Source organism: Pogona vitticeps, chromosome 1, assembly GCF_051106095.1.
Source record: "Pogona vitticeps strain Pit_001003342236 chromosome 1, PviZW2.1, whole genome shotgun sequence".
Taxonomy (NCBI): domain Eukaryota; kingdom Metazoa; phylum Chordata; class Lepidosauria; order Squamata; family Agamidae; genus Pogona; species Pogona vitticeps.
Genome location: NC_135783.1, coordinates 19,695,257 through 19,723,212, shown reverse-complemented (window position 1 = coordinate 19,723,212; position 27,956 = coordinate 19,695,257). Strand labels below are relative to the sequence as shown.

General features: G+C 42.3%; 2 protein-coding genes across 2 annotated transcripts in view; one reads left to right on the top strand and one right to left on the bottom strand.

Moving 5' to 3' along the window:
- Positions 1-255: 255 nt before the first annotated feature.
- The window catches only part of TTL (tubulin tyrosine ligase), a 41,502-nt gene continuing 13,801 nt past the window's right edge, over positions 256-27,956 (bottom strand). The window contains exons 2-7 of the mRNA XM_072988894.2: positions 22,995-23,073; positions 12,569-12,801; positions 10,733-10,868; positions 10,344-10,613; positions 6,727-6,870; positions 256-3,550 (exon numbers count right to left, since the gene is read on the bottom strand). Coding sequence (XP_072844995.2) covers positions 3,436-3,550; positions 6,727-6,870; positions 10,344-10,613; positions 10,733-10,868; positions 12,569-12,801; positions 22,995-23,073 — 977 coding nt within the window. The 3' untranslated portion in view covers positions 256-3,435. The remainder of the gene's footprint in view (positions 3,551-6,726; positions 6,871-10,343; positions 10,614-10,732; positions 10,869-12,568; positions 12,802-22,994; positions 23,074-27,956) is intronic.
- On the top strand, positions 16,125-20,931 carry LOC144585745 (uncharacterized). Its single transcript, XM_078382891.1, has 2 exons — positions 16,125-17,590; positions 20,210-20,931. Exons 1-2 carry the CDS (start codon positions 16,214-16,216, stop codon positions 20,840-20,842), a joined length of 2,010 nt encoding a protein of 669 aa, XP_078239017.1. The 5' UTR covers positions 16,125-16,213; the 3' UTR covers positions 20,843-20,931.

The window sequence follows — 27,956 nt, the reverse complement described above, 5'->3', positions numbered from 1 at the left end:
TGTCAGTTGAAGTCATGAGGATGGGTGGGATCTCACCCTTGTGTACTTCACAGACCTGCTCCAGAGGGCTAGAAATAATCAAGTAAGTTTTCAGTCAGGCTGAGGGGCTGCAGGACTGAAGAGAGATGTTCCATTGGCAACTGCAGCACTTGTGTAACACTGGATTTAAATCACTTTTGCCCAAAATTCCTTTTCTAATGACAATCTGCCAAGCAAGAACTGTTTATGTGGTGGGTTGACTACGGGCTTTTCAAGACAAGGGAGAAATTCTAGAACATAAGATTGACATCCACATCCAAACTACAGTATATTTTAAAAACTGACTTTACCAAAACCTATTTATCTTCAGAGAATCTAAAGAAATTATTTAATAAATATACCGGAATCAAGTTATCCGATTGCTTCCCCCGCCTAGACCTGGTATATATATGTGTGTGTGGCTGTTTAAAGCTAACTGCTGGCCTAGCTCAAAACCTCTGACTTCCTCTGGGAACTGCCATAGCATTATCTCCACTTCTGAAACAAAAGGAAATAAAAAATGAGCTATGCCTCAAGAAGGGATGGCCCCTGTATTATAGAAAGACATGGATTCTGTTCCTGTCACAGTTGGAGCCAAGGAAAATCTTATGTCATGGCATGTGGCTGGCAAGGAGGAACACTAATAACAGCAACAAGACAGATACAATAGCGAGAAAAAAATATTCCATCTGGAAGAGTGCTATGGCACATATTCTCAGCTCCTAAGAGGAAGGTATTCTAGTTTAAATTATTCAGTTTGTATGCTCTGCCACTTGCAGATTACCAAATTCCACTCATTCATTGTTTTTCATTCACCACCTTCTGTACATGCAGCATGCAATGATATCTGGAAGTGACAATGTTTTACTAACATATAATTATTTATAGAATGCCCACTAGTTCCTTCATGCTCTTTGCAACGTTTACTGCAATATCCCACATATTAAGTCTAAGGCTGTGATTCTCATAATTGTCCATGAAGTACCACTGAAATCAGATGATTTCAGCTCTGGAGTCCAGGTGATGTGAATGTTTTGAATAAAAGACAACTTTCAATCTCAGCACTGAGGAAAATATGCTGCTATGCCTGTGCCTTATTAGTTTCATGTCAGATGAACTTATTTCTAAGCAAATACTTATGGAATCAGGATGTGTCTAGTTAGCATTTCTTCTTTTAATGGTCTTGAAGACAGAGAATAGCAACATAGATTACACATGAGATAATTTAGCCTACTTCTTGATTTAAAATTCAAAAACATTTATCTTAAAGAAACTCTGTTTTTTCTTTATTGTTTTTTTCTGTTGCACCCAGCCTTATTAGGATGTTTAGTATGTTTATGATTGAAATCAAAACTACAGTAATTTTAAAAAGGCATGTTTACGGTACATCCAAACTACCCAGCCATCATGAGTTGCACAGACTACAAGGAAGAATGCCACGTTATTTACTTGTAAGTGTGGTTCGTTGAGTGCTCATCTCTGAACTTGCATATGTAAGTCTTTTGCCTGCACAGAACAGGCCCCACATGTGTAAGTAATCAAGACCATGAAGAAAAGCAGCAAACGTAGACCAGAGGATGCTGGCCCTTGACAGCCCTAGTTTGAAGAAAGGATCAATATCAGAAAACGATTTATGGTGTTCAGCTACATCCCATTGCAAGTGGACTCCTCCTCACAACCAGTGTGGTTTAAGAAGGGATTGTAATTAAAAATAAATGTTTCCTATCTCTGAAAGAAAGGAAAACCTCTGCCCAACATCTTGGCCACATTATTATCTGGCTATCTTGAATGGAAGTTGCTTCCTTCACAGCTTACTGTGATGCTGAGCTGGACAAGCTATGGTTATCACAAGGGCATCATTTGCAACCAAACCATGTTCCGAACTGGGTTTCAAGCTGCGGTTTCAAAATAGGCTATGATGCTGATAATTGTAGTTTGCCCAGTCCAGACATCAGCAAACCACAGTGGCTAAAAACCAGGAACAGACTAAGATTATATGAAGCATAAAGGTGGGAGAACACAATCACAAACCCACACACAGGAAGGAAATCTCACTTTGGTTATGACATCTGAATTGGGCACAATCACTAGGATCAGGCCTCTTTTGAAGATTTTATTTCAGGAACTTTGTAATATGGTAAGGAGACATGCAAAAACATGAATGGTTGGCAAATTCTGTTGTCATTTTGAAAATATTGTTTCTTTCTAGCTATTCCCTTGCTCTTTGAAGACATCTGAGAGAAAAACAAGGAAAGCATGAAAACAAAGAGGGAGGTCTTAAATACACATGCACACACCCAAAAATCAGTGAAAGCACAGCTACAGCACACACAACTCTGGAGTCCAGGTGATGTGAATGTTTCGAAATAAAGACAACATTCAATTTCAGCACTGAGGAAAATATGCTGCTATGCCTGTGACTTATTAGTTTCAGCAGTCCTAGAATCTACAGAATAGTGGAGAGAAATTGCATTAGAGACAGTCTGCATGATTTATGCCCAGTGAAGCTGAATGCTACTCATTAACCATACAATCCTATCACAGGTTTACAGCCCAATATTATGCATGTTTGCTTAATATGTTCCATGGGCCTCATTCATAAGATTGCAACCTTAACAAACCTGTTTTAAGTAGCCTGCTGTGGACTGCTAATATTGGAGGGACTGTCAACTGACTTTCATGCAACAAGAGATGATGAGCGGGGTCTGTTCTCACCAGTTAGGTTGTAAGTTGCACCAGCTTCTATTAGAGGATGAAATAAGATAGCAATCCTTCACCCTTCAGCCAAGTTTACTGTACTTGGCTCTGTTCATTTATATTTTAGAAAATAAGCACATATACACACATTTATATTAAAAAACACAGTTTTCCAATGAATGGTTCATACCCCATGGAACAGGAGAGCTTTAAAAAAACTATAGAACTAATCAAGAATAAAATAAGTTAGTCATTTGGGAACAAAGCTAAGGCACTAGAGCTGCAGCAGGTGGGGAAAAACCCAATAACTTCATGTATTAAACTGGAAAAAAAGTCATCCGAGCTATGAAGTCCTTGGGACATACAGATACTAACCAACTGCTAAAATAATTTATTACATGGTGAAGGGGAGAGTGGAGGAAAAATAATAATGACATCCCTTGTTTTCCTTGTATTTAAGAAAAAAAAAGTTACACTATTATCCCAGAGAGATTTGCTTCAGTTCCAGGAATTGTTTCTAAAACAAATGTTTCCCAAACACATACAGAGTTCACGTGACCACTTTGGTTCATCTTGGACTTTCTTCTCCTTCTGACATCCCAAGATGATGTTAAATCTTCATCTCCTTTTTGGCATGATGAAGCAATTAATCCACTTTCCCCCCCCAAACGGTAGCAATTCTCCCATGAGTGTTATGTGGATGCTGTTTTGAAACAAATATCACAACTTAATAAATATTGATTGCTGCGTCTGCCTTTGCGTGGTGTCATTAAGAGGAAAGACGCTGGAGATGGCTACATCTACTATGCCTTGGCAAAGCTCTGCATAAAGTTTCCTGAAAGTAAAAATCAAGAAGAGAGCAGTTAAAGTTATATCTTTAAATAAAGAAAAAAAATCCATTGACTTTAAAGTACAGTATACTGCTTATAAACTACCCCACAGCACTTAAAGCACTCTCAGGGTGCTTAACATTGCCCCTCCCTCCGCAAGCTGGATACTCAATTTACCAGCCTCAAAAGGTTAAGTCAACCTTGAGCTGGCTATCTGAGTCCATTAGGATCAAACCCAAGCACTCCAAACCAGTGTGATGAAAGCTAAGATCCAAGGAATTAGTGTTAACAGCAAATGTCAACTCTGCCAAGAAAAAGATGTCACACCTCATCTGCAAATGTTCAAAGATTGCACAAACAGATTACAAAATTAGACATGATCAAGTGGCAAAATTAGTTCACTGGTCATCATGCAAAAAATATAACCTGCCAGCCTCCAAAAAACCCATGAGAACATCAGGTAGAGGTGGTGTCAAAAAATGAGGAAGTCAAGATCTTGTGGGATTTCCAGATCCAAACTGATAGAACCTTGAACAGAACACACCAGATGCAGTAGCAACAGAATGAAGAAATGTCTGGATCATTGACATTGCAATTCCAGGGGGTGCCAGAGTTGAAAATAAAGAATTGGAAAAACTAACAAAGTACAGAGACTTGGCAATCGAAATAGCTTGCTTGTGGATGAAACACACTTCAGTGGTCCCCATAGTCATTTTTCACAGAGTATTATAAGCAGTTGCAGATCTCAGAAATAACACCATTAGGGCTACAAAAAACGGCAATATTAGGAACAGCATACATAGTACACTAATATTTAACAGATACTTTACTTAGGGTTTTGATAAAACTTGTATCTGTTATATAATACCAGTCAACGTTTTTATAATTTTGATTGACTGTGCCCAGTGTTTCAGGAGAAGACGACGAATGCTGATAAAACTGATACATATTTGTCATGCACCAACTGATTTCTTTGGCTGTTTCACTTTCTAATGCTGTCACTAAAGACTGTGGTTGTTCATACACACAGTTTTGTTTGCATCATCGTATCCCTGTTGTCAAGAGAGCAGAAGAGGAATTAAGCACAAAAATATTTCAGAAAGTTGAGGAACAAATGGTTCCTCAAAAGGCACATATGAAGACTTTGGAATTAGTAATTCTATTTTAAGAGATTACAGTTGGATTTTAGCCAACAGTTGTGTGGCTTTTGCTTGCAGCTGTTCCATCAGAGAAAGACCTGGAGCAGATTTGGAAGGACCAGAAACGCATAGGATGTGGGAATCTCTATTCATAGGGATGCCCTTTGCCCCATGTTGCACTGATGGGGGTGGGGAAGGAAACTTGTCTGTCAACAGTTGTCTTCCACAGTTATACAGGTCAATGGAACTCAAATATTCTTGCATTCATAGTCCATATTTTTGAATATGCTTTGCATGTAGAAGGTCCTGAGATACAACTCAAGTTAATTAAAAGAACTTTGCTCAAGTCCATGAGAATCATAAAAAGAGAGGTTACTTACCTGTAATCATGGTTCTTCGAGTGGTACTCTGTGAATGCACACGAATGGGTTAAACTGCGCCTGCGCAGGACTCTTCGGAATATTCTAGAGCTAAAATAACTGACCAATAGAATGTTTCCCCATGTCGCTCATGCCCTGCCTGTCCGTGGTACCTCAGTTCCGAACATCCGTTGCTGTCATAGCTCTGAAAATTACAAAGCTCTAGACAACCTATGACGGATAGTGGGGAGGCTGGGCGGGACGTGTGGATTCACAGAGTACCACTTGAAGAACCATGGTTACAGGTAAGTAACCTCTCTTTCTTCTTTGAGGTCTCTGTGAATGCACACGAATGGGTGACTAGCAAACTAACTTATTGGCAGGAGGGCCGTCACGGGAAAACTGAAGTCAGCAGAACCCTTCAAAAACTTGCTTCCTTTTTGGCTCTGACATCCAGTCTGTAATGTGTCACAAAGGTCGATGGTGTAGACCAAGTAGCTGACTGACAAATGTCAGAGACTTCCACGAAGCCAGGCAGTAAAATGTAGCCACAGCTCTAGTGGAATGTGCCTTCAATATATCTGGCGCAGCCTTGCCAACCAGTTCATAGGCTAAAGCAATGGCAGAAACTATCCATTTAGAAACTGAGAAGAAACCAGACAACCTTTTCAAGGACTGTGGAAGCAAAGAAACAGTCTAGGAGTGGTCATTTTGACCAGACAGGCGGGGTATAAATAAAATAAAATAAATAAATAAATAAATAAAATAGGAGATCTGCGGAAGTCCTTAGTTCTGGATATATAAAAGGTCAAAGCCCGAAGAACATCAAGGGAATGGAGCATGCGCTCAACATCTGAATAGGGGTTAGGAAACAAAGGCTGATTAACATGAAAACTCGAACAAAGGCTGAAATATAAACCATTCAGTGCAGAATGAGCCAGCCCTAGATCAAACAAATAACACAGGAAAGCGCAGCAAACGTGGTAAAAACAGACCACTTATAAGAATATAACAATTTGGTTGAAGGATTCCTAGCCCTGTCTAACACTTCCTTTATACTGGAATCCTCCATACTGTGATGTCGGGGGTGACAGACAACAACGGTAGCTAGTCCAAAATGCAAAAAATGTAAGTCAGGTCAGTCCAAGTCAAAATACTCCAGAGAGCAGAAAAAATGTAGTCAAGAAAACAGGCCAGGATCAAAACCAGAAAACTTGAAAGAATTGAAAACAGCCCTAGGAGTCGCGAAAGAGTCCAATTGCAGCTGCGGCAAAAAGGAACTGAGGTACCACGGGTGGGCAGGGCATGCACATCACAGAGAAACATTCTATTGCTCAGTTATTTTAGCTCTAGAATATTCCGAAGAGTCCTGCGCAGGTGCAGTTTAACCTATTTGTGTGCATTCACAGAGACTACAAAGAAGAATGGAAAGATCTGGAAAGCTAGAAGGGACCCCACGGAACATCAAATCCAGCCCCAATCAATGTAGGAAATCCACACCTGAAGGAGGAATGTTTTATTTTACTGCTTTTGTTCGAAAGAAAAGCAGTATGATATTATCCACAACAGGAATTTCACTGTATTTTTGCCAGAATTTCAGGACAGAAAATTTTAGGAAAGTGTGGCATTATTCCCATATGCCTTTATTTGTTTATTAGCACACAATAACAAAAGGATACATACTGGGCACATGCCGGGGCACCATTGACTTCGATCAGCCAGACCTTCAAGTCATCGTCCACCATGAAATCAAAGCCAAAAAGCTGGAAACTCTGGTAGTGAAGATGTTTCGTGCTTATAGCGGGTTCTATACACATAAGGCAGCTTCTGTGAACAGAGTGAAGGACACATTCATCAGTCACTGGAATTATTTTAAGTTTTGACCCATAAAATAACTAAAGTATGTTAAACTCAAGAGCTTAGGATGCAACTTCTTATGTGGGTATGAGATGAAAGGGCCATCAGAGACAATATCCACACCTAAGCACTCGAATGAACTAGATCAGTGGTTCTTAACATGGGCAATAATGCCCGCCAGGGAGCGATTTCATTTTTCAGGGGGGCGGTAGAACGAAATGGGGCGGCGTGGGGGCGCTGGAGCAGAAGGGGGGCGATAGGGGGGCACTGGAGCAAGCCACACCTGTGAAGAATATATATTTTCCTCCAATCTTAATTTAGTTTCAGAGTTTTCATCTTGAAATTTTTAATTCCTGCATTGCGGTTTGTTTTTATACCCTTTTTATATTTCTTTTTGCGTCTTAAAATTCCCTTGCAACTAAATCATTAAATGTTACTTTTGGGGGGCATTTCATTTTCTTGCAATTGAATTTTGTTTTCCGGGGTCATTGGATTTAAGTGTCATAAATAAATAAATAAATAAATAAGTAAGTAAGTAAGTAAGTAAGTAAGTAAGTAAGTAAGTAAGTAAGTAAGTAAGTAAGTAAATAAATAAATAAATAAATAAATAAAGATATCATCACCATGGGGAGGGACGCTATGATAACTTCCTCAATGGCTCAAGGGGGCGTTTCTTTCAAAAAGGTTAAGAATCACTGAACTAGATAACCAAATCTACCCATTCTTTGCAATGACCTCCCACATTCAACTGCTAGAACAGGAGCAGTGGATTTTCAACCGTCCAGGGCTTTTGGACCCACAACTCCCATAATTCTCTAATACCAAACAGCTACTAAATTTCTGGATATTGGGAACTCCAACATAAACAGATAGCTAAAAGCTCCTCACCTCTGTTTTAACATTTACAAACTATCCATCTTAGTCAGAATTTGATGGTCCTTGAAGGGGCAAGGAGATCAGTCATCAGCATTTTTTTCAGTCACTGAGGTGACATTTTCTGCAGTGCAGCTGTCTATCCATGTAACTCAATTGGCCTTATATAATTGAGGATTATTATACATTTGCTGTGTTTTCTTCTAGAGACTTCAAGGTTTTTGTAAGGGTTCCATTTTTCTCATTACCCTTGGAACATCTGAAATCCAAGCTTCTAATGCCCAAACAGGACGAGAAGCCACTGATGTTGAGAGTTAGGACTCTGAAAATTTCATGTGTGGGAAACTGTTGTCTAATTATACACCTCTTTTTTTAAAAGAGATTAAAACAGAAGAATTCATCACACTGGGTTTACCATACATAGATAGCCAAAGTACAGGCCCCCTCCTCAGATTGTTTATAAGGCTCCAGCCCCCTTTTCGCCTACTCTTTTTCTGGCAAAAAGTGGCAAACTGTGACTGCTGGAAGCCTCAAGAAATGGCAATTCTCCTACTAAGGAGGTCTCACCCCCCCCCCATTAACATTTAATACTCTGGTATGCCTATTTTTCAAAACTGCAAGTGGTCTTCCAGGCCTTTCTTTTTATTATTCTTTTCCATTATTATTTTTTGTGGGTTTTGGTATTTTGGGTGGTCTGTGTAGCCACCGGAAGGAAGAAAATTCAACTGGAATCCACTAAATTCTAGAGTCTAGGCAAAGCTTACATGGAAGTGCGCCCTAACATAATCCTCCCAAGAAAGGCAATTTCATGAGAGGTGATCTGGAGTGAAAAGTCGGTGTTTAACCTTCTTTCTAGGTGTTTCTTTTTTTGTTCAATTTTATCTTCTTTAGAAGCAATTTTTCTTGGGGGGAAATCCTGATGCGGCTTAGCTGCACACTTTGGTCACAGCACCCTACTTTATTTTCTGAAGGGAACAATGTAGGACTTTGGCTGTTAAATATTCCACATTCCAGTCATGCCTTCAGCTGCAGGTGCTTATAGGGAACATGAAACTTCCCAAAGAAGCACTTGTGATTTCTCCTACTCTATTAATGTTAAAATGGATGGCAACACAGGTGCAATCACAGGCTCAGAACCACGTAAACAGTATAATTTATTGTCTTTGATTCACTGTGGTGATTCGAACTATCTGCTTTTAAACTGACCGTAATGGTGTTGTGGTTGAAAGATTTTTTTTCTTATCTGATTTAATGATTTTATTATTGAATCTGTCCTTTACCTGCTGAGTTTTTTTCCCCATTTGTGTTCATGTTAATCTGCCTTGAGCATCACTCTAAACCAGGCTTGTCCAACCTGCGGCCCAAGGGCTGCATGCGGCCCAGGTCAGCTCGTAATGCGGCCCAGTGCAATTTTTTATTTTTAAAGAAATTCCAGAGTTTCAAGTTACACTGCCGGTGCTTGTGGCCGGAATGTGGCCGGGGCATGTCACAACAGTAGAGGGGGAGAGAGGGAAGGAAGGAAGGAGTGGGAGGGGAGGGAACAGGGGGGCTGCGTGACTGCACTGCGCCGTCCCCGTCAATAGGTGGACCCCCTCCCGGCCCCATAAAGCTGCCGGAGTCGAAGCTGGCAGCCTCTGCTGTCTGAGATCACAGCTGCCGGTAAGCACGCTTGGAGCGGGGTTGCGGAGGACGGCTAGGGCTGCCCCCCCCAATGCGGCCCAAACCAAATGTATGTGCGGCCCAAACCAAATTTTCATTTTCTAATGTGGCCCAGGGAAGGTGAAAGGTTGGACACCCCTGCTCTAAACTGTAAAATGTGGCATAAAAGCATAAGGAAATAAATAAATATAAACACATACAGTAAGTCCTCACATAGCACTCCCCACCTTCCACTGATTAGCTATAGCGCATGTCCTCAGGTGGTCATTTTGTGTGGCCCTCCACGTGCCCCTGATCTATCTAAAGGAGATCAATCCTCCAGGACCCAGTCAACCCACTTCACGCTGGATTCCCTGGATCTTTGTTCTTCTCATTCCTTTTCCAACATTAGACTGGGTTTCCAGAATCCTGGTGGCTGAGGCTACAGCTCTCAGCCTCTGACACGCACCCCATCACCTCCCATTTCATGCCTTTAATCCTGAAACAATAACCCTTCTTCCAGAGGCCCAATCTACTCTCCCTCTCTCACACATCATGTTAAAAGGACGCCATTCGTTCTGATTTGGTGAACAATGCATGTTCTTGGAACCTATCTTGACTGTCAAGTGGGGTATTACGGTACAAGTACCAGTAACTGATGCAAAGGCCAGCATGGCATAGTAGCTAGAGTCTTCAAGCAGAACTAGGATTTAGCCACAAATATCATCTATAGATGAAGTTCACTGGTGACCTCTCTCATTGTGACCCACCTTACAGGATTGGTACAAAGGGATTAAAACAGGTAGGCAGATGAATATTTATTGTTTTGAGTTTCCTGAGGGAAGAGTAGGATAAAAATGAAATAAATAAGAGGAACCTTTACTTTGACAGAGTCCTCAGCATACTTCTACAGTGCACACAAAATGCATTACCTTATTATATTTTTGACTTGTATTAAGATTGAATTTTCCAGAGTAACATTCAAAGCGCTTGTGAGATATTGATTGAACTCCTCAAAAAACATCTCGTTCCCTTCTTCATATCTCCCATAGTTTTTAGAATATTCTTTCTGTATGCAGTGATTGGTCAAGTGGCAGGTTTTGTCTAAGAAATTAGCACTATTATAAGGTTCTGAAGAGGTCCGTAGAACGCCTTCTTTATAGAGGTAGATATTATACAGGTGATCCACTAGCACCCAGCTTCTAAAGGTAGAAAAAAGAGAGTTTTTTTTTTAAATAATTGTTTATAAATTTTCCAAATCAAAATAATCAGATTTACCTGTTATTAAACCCTTTCAGGGTTAATATAGTTTAGACGTTACCTAATATCAAATTTGCGATGACCTGGTTCTAAGAGCAGAGGCTTCTCAAGATATTTCTGAATCACATGTACTTGTCCTTGATTATCTATAAAATCCAGAAGTTCAGTAGCCTCTGAAGAAATAAGAATTCCTTCACCTATCCAGGAAAAGAACACACCAACAAGTTAAACAGAAAGACTGCCAGCACTAAATGACTGCAACAAATAAATGTCTGCAACCAAAGGGGCCCTAATTAAACAGGCAGTTTAATAACACTGGCCTAATTTTAGCTGCATCAAGAGAAGACCACTGAATTAACTGTTAGACAGTCAATACTTTATAGCAAGTCAATGCTCATGTAAATCCCATTAATTAGATGGCACTACTGTAATAATCAACTGGACTAAGGCTTTGGAGACAGATACTTGTTTGAATATGAAAGACAGCCATATAAACCTTCAAAAAAAAGTCTACCAAGCAACATATGAAGGGCAAGTTCACTATAACTAATGTTGGTAATGTGCCCATCCATAAAATGTCCTTGCAATGGGGATAGGAACTACAGATGATTAAAATCCCAAGGAGGCACACTGGAACAGGCAGGCTGCTGGCAGTAGCAAAAGAAAGAAACGAAAGTGAGAGACACATACCCCCAAATCAAGAAAAAATATAGCAAAAGCTGGTGAAGCAGCAACAATGACAACATACAAAACAAAACAAAACAAAACAAAACAAAGCCACTCCCCAATGAGTTCTAGGCCCTTCTACAGAGTCAACATTCCCAACATTCAATGTTCAGATTGGCCGCTGACAGCCCCTCGTTGATCACACCAACATATCCTTTCAATAGCCCCTGGAACACTATTGGATGAAAAAAATTATCAGATGACATACAAAGAGGAATAGAAAGTTTACATGAAAGAGTGAAAACCTTTTTGTGCTGCTCTCTTTCATTAATATGAACCATTTGTGTTTTGGGAATCAATGGAAGACATGAGAACAAAAAAAAAAAGCCTCTTTCATATTATGTTTTATTTGTGCTAACACAAAAGTGTCATCCCTAGAAGTTGCTGCTGCTTCAGGAAAGACACAGGACTCAATGAAGGGATGAAAACAATGCAACATGATAGCAGCAAGCTCAGTGCAGGAAGAGAATTACGCAGCCCATAAAAGCAGGAATAAAGAAACAGTAATGCCATCATAGAACACACCACTGCCAAAGAGCTGTCCTTTAGGAGAAAATTAGAAGAGTTCCAATGTAGGAAACATGACAGAACAACTTACAGTGGTGCCTCGCTTAACGAGTGCACAGTTTAACAGAGTTTAATGCGTTCCTATAGGTTCCCCCCCCGCATAGCGACGAATCCGGATAGCGATGTTAATCCTGGAATGGATTAACGTCGCTATGCGGGGCACCACTGTATTTTAAATGCAGGTGTCAAGAGAAAAAAAATAGATGCTGAAACATGTCACAGAAGGACAGTTATGGGCCATGATTCCATTTGGCAGTCAATAGGCCCTTAGCATGTACATAGCATGCTTCAGAGTGCTTCTGATACTTTGGACTATAACTCCCAGTGAAGGAATTCTGGGAGTTGCAGTCCGAAAAAGTAAAATTTCCAAGGTCCCCAGTTATCCTTCCAGCAAGACTGTAAAAAAAGGCAGCAGTATTCTAGAAAATGAGATCAAGATCTAGCAGTTTGAGCAAGGTCATCTAATGCTTTTGTAGCAAAGGAGAAATTTGAACTGAGGATCTTCTTATTTAAGGCCAGTCTCTAAGCCACCACAGTAGCATCTCTAGAACAAACTGAAACCGCTAAGAAGGAACGCGTCCCAGAGCTCCTACCAAACACGAACCTTTAGCACCTGCTGAAGATTTTGCTATCCAAACATTTCCCTCTCTGCTCTCTTTCCTCTTTTGGTAGGATGCCAAGAAGACTTCCCTTTCATCTGTTCTTGGGTTGCTTATCAGGTGATGGATCCCATTCTGTGCCGGAGCTACTGGAGTCTTTAGATCAGTTGGATAAATCACGTAGGATTCTGGGAACCACGTGCAAGATTCTGCCAATTCAGGACTCGTCTTGATTAGTCTAAACAAAAAAAGGGGCAGAGATTGTATTTGTTTTTTTTTCTTGTCACCTCTATGCTTCATGGCTGTCTGCAGAACTGATTTTTACATGTTCAACTCTCTTCTCTGAAATATATGAATTTTGGGACTACAAAGAACCATAGCTTCTGGTGGATCGCCCACCATTAAACCTTTTTGGATAATCTGAAGTTCTAGTATAATAAAAAATGAAGAAAATGTACACTTCATTCACTTTTCCTACTGGAGGTCTAAAAAGAGGGAGCTCCCAAGAATTAAATCCACACTGGAAGGATTATACTGCTTCTTCCAAACCATAATAAGCTTAATTTTATTTTATTAGGGTGATTTGTTCATGGTCACTGTGATCCATCTGTACCAAATTTAGCCATAGTTTTCAGAGAAAAAAGGTACTAATTTAGAATTCTAGAATTACAAGGCAATCTTTAAAAAGAGAACACACCTATGGCAATATCACCAAATGATTTCGTTTGCCTTCAGAGGGAAAGGTCATGTGGATTTAAAAATGCTAGTTTGAATTAATGATGTAGTTCCAAAGTTTATCTCTGTATGCATATAAATGCCATATAAAGGGCTTACACAAGGCTACTGTATATTATCCATTAAAAATAAGCCCTTTCTTGCTGAATCAAAATGCCCTTCTGTGAAAGAAGCAGCAACAAGACTTCTGAATCTAAAATACATAAACTGCCTTATACGAGACTTGCCTTCATATAAGCCACAATATTCAACTCTGGGGCTGCTTCACACATGCACATTCTTCCCTTCATGACTGCAGCATTATTCGTGCGATATCCCGGACAAAACTGTTATCTTTCCTCAAATGCTGGTAATTCCAGAGACAATGCACTGCGTAACTTTCTCTCATCACAGTCATACACTAAATCGTGGTTTATCAGAAACATGGTCTAAAATGGACCCACACTGCCCAAGGCCATTTTTGCAATACCCTGATGCCTAAGAACCGGTTCAATGCCAGCCACTTCAGGGCAGAAAAGAAATGTAAACATAAATTTATTTATTTATTTATTTATTTATTTATTTATTTATTTATTTATTTATTTATTTATTTATGTATGTATGTATGTATGTATGTATGTATGTGTGTATGTGTGTATGTGTGTATGTATGTATTTATTTATTTATTTATTTATTTATTTTATATCCCGCCTACCTAGTCAATTAAGACCACTCTAGACGGTTTCCCCCAAGAGCTATATATTTTGCATGGGGAAGGAAAAAAAAACTCACAAATACCCACATCTAGACCCAAAAATTAAAGGTAAGGATCTCCATTCACTTCTGGTTCTGAGTTCCCTTTTTAAAAAAAAGTATTTCAGAGTCTGATGCTAACAGAGTAGCTCGGGGCATGAATTTAGCCCTGCCAGAGGAGCTCAACCTTGTTTTATCACATTAAGGATGTGCCTAGCCTCACCCAGACCCATTTATTCGCCACTCAAATGTGAAATTATGTTTCTTTGGTAACAAATAGCTCAATGCATCATGTAAATTTAATTAAAATGTGATTCTTCTTAACTATGGGTGTACCCCGATAAGATGCTACAATCATGTCATGCGCAGTTGGACAAAAGGGTGATTGACTCTGGGAACAAAGAACGAAAGCACTTTTTCTTCCAACTTGCCACCTACCAGTACAGAACTGAATTTTAGGGATGAAGATAAGAAAGTCTACTAGAATACAGGAAAAACAAGGGTGTCAGTGGAATAGAAAGCAACTGCAGCTTTAGAGAAAGGAACTCAGAATCACACTCACATGCAGATGCTTTTCAATTTACATTTTCACATTTAAGTTTTACTTTTGTAGATTTTGATTCACTGGGGCCTTAGTTTGTTTGGATTCTGAGAAAAGCTCCTTCTGGAACATTGTCTCCTTGTATTTATTTCTCTCTCTCTCTCTCTCTCTCTCTCTCTCTCTCTCTCTCACACACACACACACACACACACACACACACACACAAACACACACACACACACACACAATTTTACATTTCCCCTTCCATCTTCACTCTTCTGGACCAATTCTCCACGTGCCTCTGAGTTTTCAGAAACCTGTTCCTTGGAATAGGTAATTATATGTCTTTCTTCTAAGCCTTACAGCCAAAAAATTGCTGAACGTAGTGAGCTTCAACTAGAGGGATGGTGGAGGTTTGGGGCAAAAATAGTGTTTTTATAAAGGGCTAATTTTACATAATTGTAATTTCATCTGATACTTTAATCCAGATTGTTCTGCTTTATATTTTTCATTTCATCATTGTATTGTGTTAGACATCCATTAATTTGCCTTTGATTTCTTTTATACTGTGCCTTCATTTCATGGATCTTATTCCCTATTTATCTGCTGTGATTTAAATATATTTTCAAATTAAGAGCACCTGTGAATAATCTCAGATTATTTCTGGTTACACACCTTATGTCCCCAGGGAAAATAAAGAAGCTCATTTTCACAAACCAGTTTCAAATATGTATTGTGACACTGTCTTGTTCCTAACAATCCACAGTTAAAACAAACCACAGTTTAGGATCCAGACAACATCGTAAACTGTGGATATATGTGAGCGGAGGAAGGAAAGTGAGCCGTCCTCACAGGCGTCAAAAGAAGAAGGAGGCGGAGAATGCGCTGTGGGAGAATTGATAAAACTAGACGAGGAAGAAGGGGGCGCTAATAAGGCTATAGAGGTGTTCCTAGCGGAGAGGACGAGAGACTGGGGGGAGGAGTCGGAAGATTGGAGATGGGATGAAGTTATAAAGGAGGAGAGAGGAGAAAAGGGGTTAGACGGAGAAAGGGAGGAGAAAGGCACTCAAACGAGAGAGACAGGAGTAGAGAGAGAAAGAATTGCGACTCTGGTTAAGAACTTCCCAAACCTGATGAGAGAAGACGGCTTGCTACCTCTGCCTAAAGAGTTGAGCCAGGCGGGAGTTCGTGAGTCCAAAGAGGGATGGAAACCGGGAGGGGTTATGGCTTTTCGCCCTACGATGGACAAGGCAACCCCTGGTGGTGTCAGCCCTTTCCTACCCAGATTGGAGGGGTCGACCGTGGTCCATCCCTGTTGCAGGACTACCTGCTCAGTTCTGACTGCGTCGGTCGCGAGCCCGAACGCAATCGCTCGTTTTGGGGTGAAGAAACAATGAAAAACAAAGATGTTGTGCCTGGGACAAAGCCCAAGAAATATAACTTGTTAACTGACGAACAGTTGCCGGACCCATTTTGTCCAGAGTTATCTGATGTTAAAGTTAATAAAACCAATCCGTTTTTGACTGTTACATCGACTCCTGCCATTATTCCCGCCGAATCCCTTGGCCCGCCCTCTTCAGGAAAAGAACCCAATCACAGTGGCGCCCAACGTGGGGCGGACCAATGGGGAGGCAGGGAAGAGATGACGAGGATGTTGAAGACCATAGAGAGGCAGGAGAAGATGATTGAAAGTTTGACGGAACAGCAAATGTTGGTTACCAGACACATGATGAGGCTGGGGATGGACGATGAAAGAACCCCAAAGAATAATGTGTTTATAAAGAATGGTCTAGTGGCCGGCCCCGCCCCCATCAGAATACAAAAGATGAGCGCTAGCGATGACCCGGAGGCGTATCTACATACATTTGAGCGAGTGGCGGTGGCGGCAGGGTGGCCCAAAGAACAATGGACTTTAATATTGGTGCCTTGCTTGACAGGACTATTACAAGAGGTGGTAGACACCCTGAGCCCCCAAGAAGCCGCACAATACGAATCCGTAAAAACAGCGATTCTGAGGACTCTTAATTTGACGGAGGAAGCGTATAGGAAAAGATTCAGGGAACTTAAGTGGAAACCCGGGGTACATCCACGAACCTTGGTGCAGAGAATGAAAGCTAACATGACTAGGTGGATTAAACCAGAAGACAAATCTAAAGAGCAAGTCATGGAAGCGTTTGTGTTAGAACATTTGGTGACGACTTTGAGCGGGAATCTGAAAGGGTGGGTGCAGAAGAATAACCCAAAGCAGTTGGAAGAAGCCATCAAGCTGATCGAAGACTATTGCGCCTCCGAAGAAGCAATCAAGGAAGGTCCCGCCTTTTCAGGGGAGCGTGGGAGACCTCGTGAGAAGGCGGGGACGCAGACACAAGGCGGCGGAGTGAAGAGAGGGATGGACGTGCCAGGAGGAGCTCGCCCTCGCGGACGTCCCTTCGAACCTATGGGGCCGAAACCAGTGCGCCCGGTTACAGTGGATGACCGCGTGTTTGGGGGGCTTGTGTGTTTCGGCTGCGGGACCCCAGGCCACGTGCGTCGGGATTGCCCTGGGACAGACTGCTCTTGGGTAGGAGGATCGAATAATGCCCAAGAGAAACCTGGGAAACAAGCAGGTTGGGAGGTGGTTGCATGGGTGAATGGGGAGAAGAAACAGGCATTAATTGATACAGGATGCGGCAGAACCTTAGTGCGGGACATAAAATTAGAAGGGGTGGAAGAAGGGTTTACAGTGAAGTGCATACACGGAGACTCTAAGACCTATAAGACGACGTGGGCCGAAGTTAAAGTTGGAGATGAGAAACGGAAAATGAAAGTGGGGATTGTTCCAGGACTTTCGAGAGAAATGTTATTGGGAAGAGACTGGGTGGGGGATAGAACATTAGCAGAATGTAAAGAAGCGATGCAAGGAGACTGCGTTAAAATTGAAGTGGGAGATGATTTCTTACAGGAGACAACACGCGACCACATGCGTATGTTACAACAAGATGACGCCACGCTGCAAGAACACCTGCGAGCCGCGCGTGAGGTGGGCGAAGTAGTAGGGGGAGAAAAGGGGATGATCTTGGACAATGGGCTGTTGTATGATGTGACAGAGAAGGGGGAAAGGCGGTTGGTTGTTCCACAGAAATGGCGTATGGCGATTTTACATCTGGCCCATGATATTCCTATGGCGGGACATTTAGCATATGATAAGATGAAACCCAGGATTGAACAACGGTTTTGGTGGCCAGGAATGGAGAGAGAAATAGAAAGCTATTGCCAGACATGCCCAGAGTGCCAGAAAACTCAGGCCAAACCTAGACCAGGAGCTCCCTTAATACCCATGCCCCTAGTGGATCAGCCCTTCCAGAGAATAGGGGTGGACATTGTGGGGCCCCTTCTTAAATCGGCGGGGGGTCACACCCACATTTTGGTTATTATAGATTATGCTACCAGGTACCCAGAAGCAGTACCCTTGCGGTCCACGACATCTAAAGTGTTGGCTCGGGAGTTGTTACAAGTATTTACCCGGCTGGGCTTTCCGAAAGAAATCTTGACAGATCAGGGCACCAACTTCATGGGACAAACATTGAAGGAAATGTGGGGGTTATTGGGGGTAAAACCCCTCCATACAGCAGTCTATCATCCTCAGACTAACGGATTAGTGGAGAGATTTAATAAAACACTTAAAGGGATGCTAAGGAAACTAGTGATGGAAAAACCGAAAAGGTGGCACCTGCTAGTGGCGCCATTAATGTTTGCGGTGAGGGAGGTTCCACAGGCTTCCACAGGATTTACACCTTTTGAGATGATGTATGGCTGGAACCCCAGAGGTATACTCGATTTGGTCAAAGAGAAGTGGGAGAGTGGGAGAGATGAGGTGCAAACGAATGTTAAACATGTCATAGAGATGAGAGAACATTTGAAGTTAGTGGCCTCTTTGGCGAGGGAGAATTTAGCGAAAACCCAAGAAGGACAGAAACGGAGGTACGACGCCAAAGTTAAGACAAGGCAATTCGAACCTGGGCAGAAAGTTTTGTTATTAATGCCAGCGGCTTCATCAAAATTGTTCGCCACTTGGCAAGGTCCCTATAAGGTGTTGAGAAAGGTAGGAGAGGTAGATTATGAGATCTGGATGCCCGACAAAGTTAAAAAGAAAGGCATCTTTCATGTAAATTTGTTAAAGGAGTGGAAGGAGAGAGAAGCATTATGGGGCGAAGTAAAAGACGAAGAATTTGGCCCGGAAACAAAGGACTTTTTACGCCAAGGGGTAGAATTAGATTTGGGAGAGGAGTTAACCGCAGAGCAAGAGAAGCAGATGAGAGAGATAGAACACCGATACAAGGAGGTTTTCTCAGGAAAACCTGGTAACACCACGTTAGTCGAACATGCAATTAACACACAACCGCAAGTCATAGTCAGATCTGGAAGTAGGAGTTGGCCTAGGCACCTGAGGGAGACTATTAATAAAGAGATAGAAGAGATGCTCCAATTGGGCGTAATTGAGCCATCTTATAGCCCCTGGAGGAGTTACCCAGTAGTGGTACCAAAACCAGATGGGAGTGTTAGGCTGTGCATCGATTATCGCAGATTAAATGAGGTGTCCAAGTTCGATGCTTATCCGATGCCAAGAATTGATGACCTGCTAGAACGATTGGGAGGGGCGGAGTACCTCACATCATTAGACCTGACCAAGGGATATTGGCAAATACCCTTGAGGTTAGAAGATAAAGAAAAGACAGCATTTGTGACCCCTAAGGGCCTTTACCAATTCTCGCGTATGCCCTTTGGGTTGCATGGGGCAGCGGCGACGTTTCAACGACTAATGGATAAAGTGTTAACCCCTGTTAAAGATTTTGCCGGAGCTTATATTGATGACATACTTATATATAGTAAAAGTTGGGAGGAGCATTTGGTGCACCTAGAGAAGGTGCTACAGGTGTTGCAAGAAGCTCAACTGAAAGTTAATCCAACCAAGTGCAAAGTGGCGCGTAAGGGGGTGAAATTCTTGGGGTTTCAAGTGAAACAAGGTAGAATACAGCCTGTATCAGACAAGATCGACCAAGTGACGGCCTGGCCCGTACCCCGGACAAAAAAGGAAGTACAGAGATTTTTAGGGTTAGCAGGTTATTACAGGCAATTCGTTCCCAACTTTTCCCACATTGCGGCTCCCCTAAGCGATTTGACTAGAAAGAAGAAAGCAAAATTGGTTTATTGGGGGGAAAAGGAGACCAAAGCTTTCGAGGAGTTGAAACAGATACTATCTGAATTACCCAGTAGATATGCTCCAGATTTTTCCAGGCCTTTCATAGTTCAGACTGATGCCTCAGATCGGGGAGTGGGGGCAGTGTTATCACAAGAGAAGGATGATGTAGAATTTCCCGTAATGTATTTAAGCAAGAAACTAACCCCTAGGGAGCAGAAGTATTCGACTATAGAAAAAGAGGCTTTTGCTGTTAAATGGGCTATACAGGCTTTAAGATATTACCTGTTAGGGGCACCCTTTACTCTCGTCACAGATCATGCCCCGCTACAATGGCTGAACCGGATGAAGGATGTGAATCCCAGGTTGACCAGGTGGTACTTAAGTTTGCAGCCATTTACCTTCACAGTGAAATATCGTAAGGGAAGTGCCCATGCTAATGCGGATTACTTTTCCCGACAGGGAGAGATGCTACCGCAAACCGAAGAGAGGACGGCCCACTCCTCAGGGGGGGCGTGTGAGCGGAGGAAGGAAAGTGAGCCGTCCTCACAGGCGTCAAAAGAAGAAGGAGGCGGAGAATGCGCTGTGGGAGAATTGATAAAACTAGACGAGGAAGAAGGGGGCGCTAATAAGGCTATAGAGGTGTTCCTAGCGGAGAGGACGAGAGACTGGGGGGAGGAGTCGGAAGATTGGAGATGGGATGAAGTTATAAAGGAGGAGAGAGGAGAAAAGGGGTTAGACGGAGAAAGGGAGGAGAAAGGCACTCAAACGAGAGAGACAGGAGTAGAGAGAGAAAGAATTGCGACTCTGGTTAAGAACTTCCCAAACCTGATGAGAGAAGACGGCTTGCTACCTCTGCCTAAAGAGTTGAGCCAGGCGGGAGTTCGTGAGTCCAAAGAGGGATGGAAACCGGGAGGGGGTATGGCTTTTCGCCCTACGATGGACAAGGCAACCCCTGGTGGTGTCAGCCCTTTCCTACCCAGATTGGAGGGGTCGACCGTGGTCCATCCCTGTTGCAGGACTACCTGCTCAGTTCTGACTGCGTCGGTCGCGAGCCCGAACGCAATCGCTCGTTTTGGGGTGAAGAAACAATGAAAAACAAAGATGTTGTGCCTGGGACAAAGCCCAAGAAATATAACTTGTTAACTGACGAAGAGTTGCCGGACCCATTTTGTCCAGAGTTATCTGATGTTAAAGTTAATAAAACCAATCCGTTTTTGACTGTTACATCGACTCCTGCCATTATTCCCGCCGAATCCCTTGGCCCGCCCTCTTCAGGAAAAGAACCCAATCACAATATACTAATACAAAATTCTAAATTCACCATAGATCCATATGAGAGGAACAGCAATGTACACACTCTGAAAAGAGCCTTGGATGATTCTTCATAATCCAAACAATAAAGCAAATGATCAGAGGATACAACTAAACTCTGCTTTCAAGTTATTCACACAACCATGGACCAAGAGAGTAGAAAACAACAGGTACACTCCATTAACTACCTTTTTTCACATATAATTACCTACTGAATGATCACAAATCCAGATAGGTCCGAGTCACAAGGTCAGAGTCACATATTATATTTTGATAGTCAAATGCATCACTTTAAAATATATATTATTGTTATTTGTATGTACAATACAAATGTTATAACAAGCTAGTGGAATCTGGGGGAGTGGGCTTTAAGATTTACAATATTTATGTTTCTTGCCCTTCCTTGATCAAAGCTATCATAGCATCTCAATAATAAAAAAAAATAATAAGGATTTTACTAGATATACCGTATTTTTTGCTCCATAAGACACACTTCCCCCCAAAAAATGTGGGTGGGAAAGTCTGTGCGTCTTATGGAGCGAAGGCAGCAATTTCGTCCCTGCTGGCCCTGTGGGGGGGGAGCGTCAGAAGGGTCTGGGTGAGCCTTCCAGGACCCTTGTGACGCTCCCCCCATCCCCCCATGGGGCCAGCGGCAGCGAAATCGCCAGCTTCCAGGTGGGGGGAGCGTCGCAAGGGTCCTGGAAGGCTCACTCGGACCCCTGCGACGCTCCTCCCACGCCCGCATGGGGCCAGTGCCGACAAAATCGCCAGTTTCTGGGAGTCTTTTGAGGCTTCTCAAGCCTCAAAAGACTCCCAGAAACTGGCGATTTGGGCCCTCCTGGCCCGGTGGGGGTGGGGTGGGGGGAGCATCACAAGGGTCCGGGTGAGCCTTCCAGGACCCTTGCGACGCTCCTCCCATCCCCGCACGGGGCCAGCGCCGGCGAAATTGCCAGTTTCTGGGAGTCTTTTTAGGCTTCCCAAGCCTCAAAAGACTCCCAGAAACTGGTGATTTCACCCCCCTGGCCCCGTGGGGCGGTGGGGGGAGTGCCGCAAGGGTCCAAGTGAGCCTTCCAGGACCCATGCAACGCTCCCCCCACCCCCGCACGGGGCCAGCACGGGCTAAATCGCCAGCTTCTGGGAGTCTTTTGAGGATTGGGAAGCCTCAGAAGGGTCCCAGAATGTGGTGATTTTGCCCCCTCTGACCCCCGGGGGGGCAGGGTGAGTCTCTAAAGGGTCCTGGGACACACCCTAGGACCCTTTGGAGGCTCACTCTTCCCCCCCCCCCGCCGGGCCAGAGGGGGCAAAATCGCCACCTTCTGGGACTCTTTTGAGGCTTGGGAAGCTTCAGAAGAGTCCCAGAAGGTGGCGATTTCGCCCCCTCTGACCCCGGGGGGACAGGGTGAGCTTCCAAAGGGTCCTAGGGTGTGTTCCGTAAGATGGCCCTCTCCATAAGGCTCATCAATTTTTAGGAGAAGAAAAGAGATTACCGTATTTTTCGCTCCATAAGACGCACCTTTCCATAAGACGCACCAATTTTTTAGGAGAAGAAAACAGGAAAATATAATCTGTTTTCTTAGCTCCATAAGACGCACAGACTTTCCACACCCCTGTTTTGTGGGAAAAAAGTGAGTCTTATGGTGCAAAAAATACAGTATTTTTTCCTGTTTTCTCCTAAAAATTTGGTGCGTCTTATGGAGAGGTGCGTCTTATGGAGTGAAAAATACGTTACTTGTCAGAGGTTGGAAACATTTTGTGCTTTTTTTTTTTATTAGAACTCCCCATATGACTATGTTGGCTGAGGGGATTCTGCTGGTCATAATTAAGAGTAAGATTTCCAAGCTCTAATACCTGTGCACTTAATTTTATAGCCCAACATTTTATATTGACACACATAAAAATACAAGGATAACACACAGAGAGAGTGAGATCTTACTTCACTAAAGAAGCTTTGCGACAAAGTTTATCAGCTCCTCTGTAGTAGTTCACCAGCTGTACAAGGCCAGGCTCATGACCTACAAAAGAGAAACAGACTTTTTAATAGCCAAATTCATCAAATTTTGAAGGGATGTGTGAGAGAGACAGGCTAAAAAACTGGATAAACATTCATGCAAAAAACATCAACAACTAGCTTCTGTTTGTCTAACAACAGGAAAGAAGCAATTTAATGGATCAGAGATATCAAATTTTCAATCCCACCTATTTTGCCTATGCATACAAGCCTCAAGAAAAGAATATGTGTGTATATTTCACTTGCCCACACAATGCTGGAAGACCGATTCAGAATCCTCCCTGACTTCACTTAGTGTTAACAAGTAGTACTCTTGTCCCAGGCTGCATGAATATTGCTAGGTTATATGGGTAAACTGAAAAGAGAGACCCCAGCTATCTTGAGCTCACATTTATTTATTATTTTAATGCACACAAACAGACTTGTTTCTCTGTAGTCTTGTATGCTACGCAAAGAAACTATGCTAACACACCACTACGGAGCTCTGCTCTCCAGCCTCTTGGAAAAACTCCTATCAAGGCTCTTGCTAGATTTATAACCCATCATCACCAAATCCACAAAAGCATGATGAATGAGGCGCTTCAAAAGCGTTATGGACAGCGTCCTCAGTCCATCATTGCTCATGGAGTGGAAGGTGCAGTCCTGTTCCTTCTCAGGGTACAGCATACTCTGCTGCTTCTTTCGGTACTAAAACCTAATGCGCGCATACAGAAGAGAGAGATGGCAAATGTTGCACTTCAGGCTATAAACAGGATTGAACAAGTATATTCCATCCAGTTCTCATTGTCTCCCTGCATGATACAAATAGCACCCACACCCCCAGCACACACGTACATACACAGAAACTGCAATAGGCAAGTGGCATGTGAGAGACGAGACTGCATTAGGATCTTTCGCTGCAAATGTATCGTCCTGGTGCTTGCAAGTATTTTCCATTGGTCAGTGTTCAAGAATGAGACTTCACCCTCCACCAGTTTACAATCTGGATGAATACCTATTTTGCCCACCTTGCTCCCATGTCATCCTACTGCACACAAAATTCAGTCCACTGTTTCTCTAGCTGTACTGTCTTCAATACTGCATTGTAAATGTTTCCTATATTTCATTGGCCTCCTTTCTCCGGTTTTCTATCTTTCTGGCTACTGAAAAAAGCAGAAAACAAACAATGCCAACTGAACTTGGGTCCACCTTGCATGCATCCAAGGGCAATTCATACAATCCATGGGACTAACAATGGTCTCATGGCAAAAGACTTTTCCACTTGTAAAACTGATCTTTATAGAGGCATGAAAGGAAAATATGCCTGTGCTAAAGGTGTCTGGGTTTTGTGTTTCTAGACTACAATGCTACTAATAAATACTAATACTATACTAATATACAATGCTATAAATAAATAAATAAATAAATAAATAAATAAATAAATAAATAAATAAATAAATAAATAAATAAATAAATAAATAAATAAATAAATAAATAAATAAATAAATACACAGTGGAAGTGAAGAACAGATGTAAGGAACTCGATTTGGTGAATAGAGTGCCAGAAAAACTATGGATGGAGGCTCGTAACATTGTACAGGAGGCAGCAACAAAAACCATCCCAAAGAAAAGGAAATGCAAGGTTATGCTCAAAATCCTACAAGGTAGGCTCCAGCAGTATGTGGATTGAAAACTCCCAGAAGTACAAGCTGGATTTTGAAGGGGCAGAGGAACCAGAGACCAAATTGCTAACATGTGCTGGATTATAGAGAAAGCCAGAGAGTTCCAGAAGAACATCTACTTCTGCTTCACTGACTACGTAAAAATCTTTGACTGTGTGGACCACAACAAACTATGGCAAGTCCTTCAAGAAATGGGAGTGCCTGACCACCTTATCTGTCTCCTGAGAAATTTATATGTGGGACAGGAAGCAACAGTTAGAATTGGATATGGAACAACTGATTGGTTCAAAATTGGGAAAGGAGTACGACAAGGCTGCATATTGTCCCCCTGCTTATTTAACTTATATGCAGAATACATCATGCGAAAGTCAGGACTGGAGGAATCCCAAGCCGGAATTAAGATTGCTGGAAGAAATCTCAACAACCTCCGATATGCAGATGATACCACTCTGATGGCAGAAAGTGAGGAGGAATTAAGGAACCTTGTAATGAGGGTGAAAGAGGAGAGTGTAAAAAATGGTCTGAAGCTCAACATCAAAAAAACTAAGATCATGGACACTGGTCCCATCACCTCCTGGCAAATAGAAGGGGAAGATATGGAGGATGTGACAGATTTCACTTTCTTGGGCTCCATGATCACTGCAGATGGAGACAGCAGCCATGAAATTAAAAGACGCTTGCTTCTTGGGAGGAAAGCAATGACAAACCTAGACAGCATCTTAAAAAGCAGAGACATCACCTTGCCAACAAAAGTCTGCATAGTGAAAGCTATGGTTTTCCCAGTAGCAATGTACGGAAGTGAGAGCTGGACCATAAAGATGTCTGACCGCCGAAGAATTGATGCTTTTGAACTGTGGTGCTGGAAGAGATTCTTGAGAGTCCCATGGACTGCAAAGAGAACAAACTTATCAATTCTGAAGGAAATCAACCCTGAATGCTCACTGGAAGGACAGATCCTGAAGCTGATGCTCCAAGCTTTGGCCATCTCATGAGAAGAGAAGATTCCCTGGAAAAGACCCTGATGTTAGGAAAGTATAAAGGCAAGAGGAGAAAGAACGACAGAAGACGAGATGGATGGACAGTCTGATCGAAGCTACCAACATAAATCTGACCCAACTCCGGGAGGCAGTGGAAGACGGGAGGGCCTGGCGTGCTCTGGTCCATGGGGTCACGAAGAGTCGGACACGACTTAATGACAACAAAATGCATCAAAATTGGGAAATGTGTATTGTGACAAACTAATGCTCTGAGGAGGTTTTGTTATTGTTGTTTAGAAGATGTCAAAGTAATAATGACTGTAAAGATATGGATTTGCCCAAACCTATTGCTTTCAGAACACAGGATGCAACTTTAAACAGAGTCAGATTATAATTAGGTATTCACATCTCAGGCCGTACACACAGATGCACCCCTCTATATGCTCCCATCCCCCCTGCAATCTCCATTGAGTTTGCAGGCTGAAATCCTGTTAAAACTGAGCAAGCAAGATGACATCATCATCCCATGACAGTAATATTTAATTTAATTGAAAGCTTCCTAAACCCCCTCTCTTCATTTCAGATCCTGAGGCTCCCCAGGGATCCTTTTCAACTGGGGGATGTCTTTGATAGCCTTGAGACAGGGAGATATAAAATCATAGAATAATTGTGTTAGAAGGGGCCTATAAGGCCACCGAGTCAAATAGCCTGCTCAATGCAGGAATCCAAATCCAAAGGAACCAAGCCTTTAATATCATAAAACCACCACTGGATTTCACCCATTGTTTATTCCTCTTGTTTTACATGCTGTCAAGTCAGAACTGACTTTTAGTGATTCTAACTGGAATTTCAAGATGATATATTTAAGAAGTGGTTTTACCAGTTACATCCCTTGCATTATGTTTCTATGGCCAAATGGGGATTTGAACCCAGGCATAATGGCATTCCATGTCTAATCACGCTGGCCACGTGACCACGGAAACTGTCTACGGACAAATGTTGGCTCTATGGCTTGGAAACAGGGATGAGCACCGCACCCTAGAGTCGGACACGACTGGACTAAATGTCAAGGGTAACCTTTACCTTTATTATCCTGAGTCCTAGTCCATCACTCTGTCCACCATACCATGCTAGATATCCTTTATTCCTATTAGTAAAAGATTAGATAGCAACTTTGGAAACCAACTAATATTTGCTTTTTTCCACAGGCTTCTGCAATTGCACAGGCAACTGTCATAGGTTTGCACTCTAATACAAAATAGTTGTTGTTTTTGTTTAGTCGTTTAGTCGTGTCCAACTCTTCGTGACCCCATGGACCAGAGCACTCCAGGCCCTCCTGTCTTCCACTGCCTCCCAGAGTTTGGTCAAATTCATGTTGCATACAAAATAGTAGTTGGTTACAAAGGGAAGCAAAAGCTTCCACTTTCCTCCCTGCTGAAGAAATAAAACAGAGGGAAGCACAGGATGTTATGGTTTCATTCATGGAATGATAAATTCTACTACATCTGAATGACTTCAATGGAAGTTCCAAAAAGAACAAAGAGTGTAGATGGACAGAAAAGATACATTAATGTGCCTTCCAGTTTGTGCAGATGAGGGAAAGTGGCATCTGTACATTTGACAATACTGTATACAATGGCTGGTATTTGTGGATTGACTTCATAAATCCCATGACCTTCATGGGGCATTTAAGCAGCTTAACTGAAGACAGGATTACAACCTAAAGCCATTTTCTGTACAGAGCTAGACCTATATTCTTGGGGGGAGGAGCCATTGAGTACACAGTAGCACATATTTTGCAAGCAGAGTCAAAGGCTCAATCCCCGGCATTTCCATTAAAACAAATAAATAAACAAGGAAGACCTGAGAGCAAATAAGATTTTTCTTTGCTTAAAACTAAGGAGAGCCGCTGGAATGAGCCAGAGAAAAAAAATACTAGATTATACATACAAATGCTCTGACTCAGTATAAGGTTCCTATGTGATACTGCTAAAGAATAAATTATTTAGTAAAAGTAACTGACACAATCACATTTGAACGTACAATTTTCATTTCTTGAGCAACAGAGGGAAAGGAATTAAGTCCGGTCTTTTCTTCTACGTGAAACTATGTGCATTGTCTGAAACATAAATGAGTACGTTGCTGATGAACGTAACAGCTTTGCAACTGACCTGGGCTAAACCTTCACTGGGCTCCTCATGTATAATGCATGCCTCTATTGTCACAATAAGCTTCGGCAGGAGCTATGG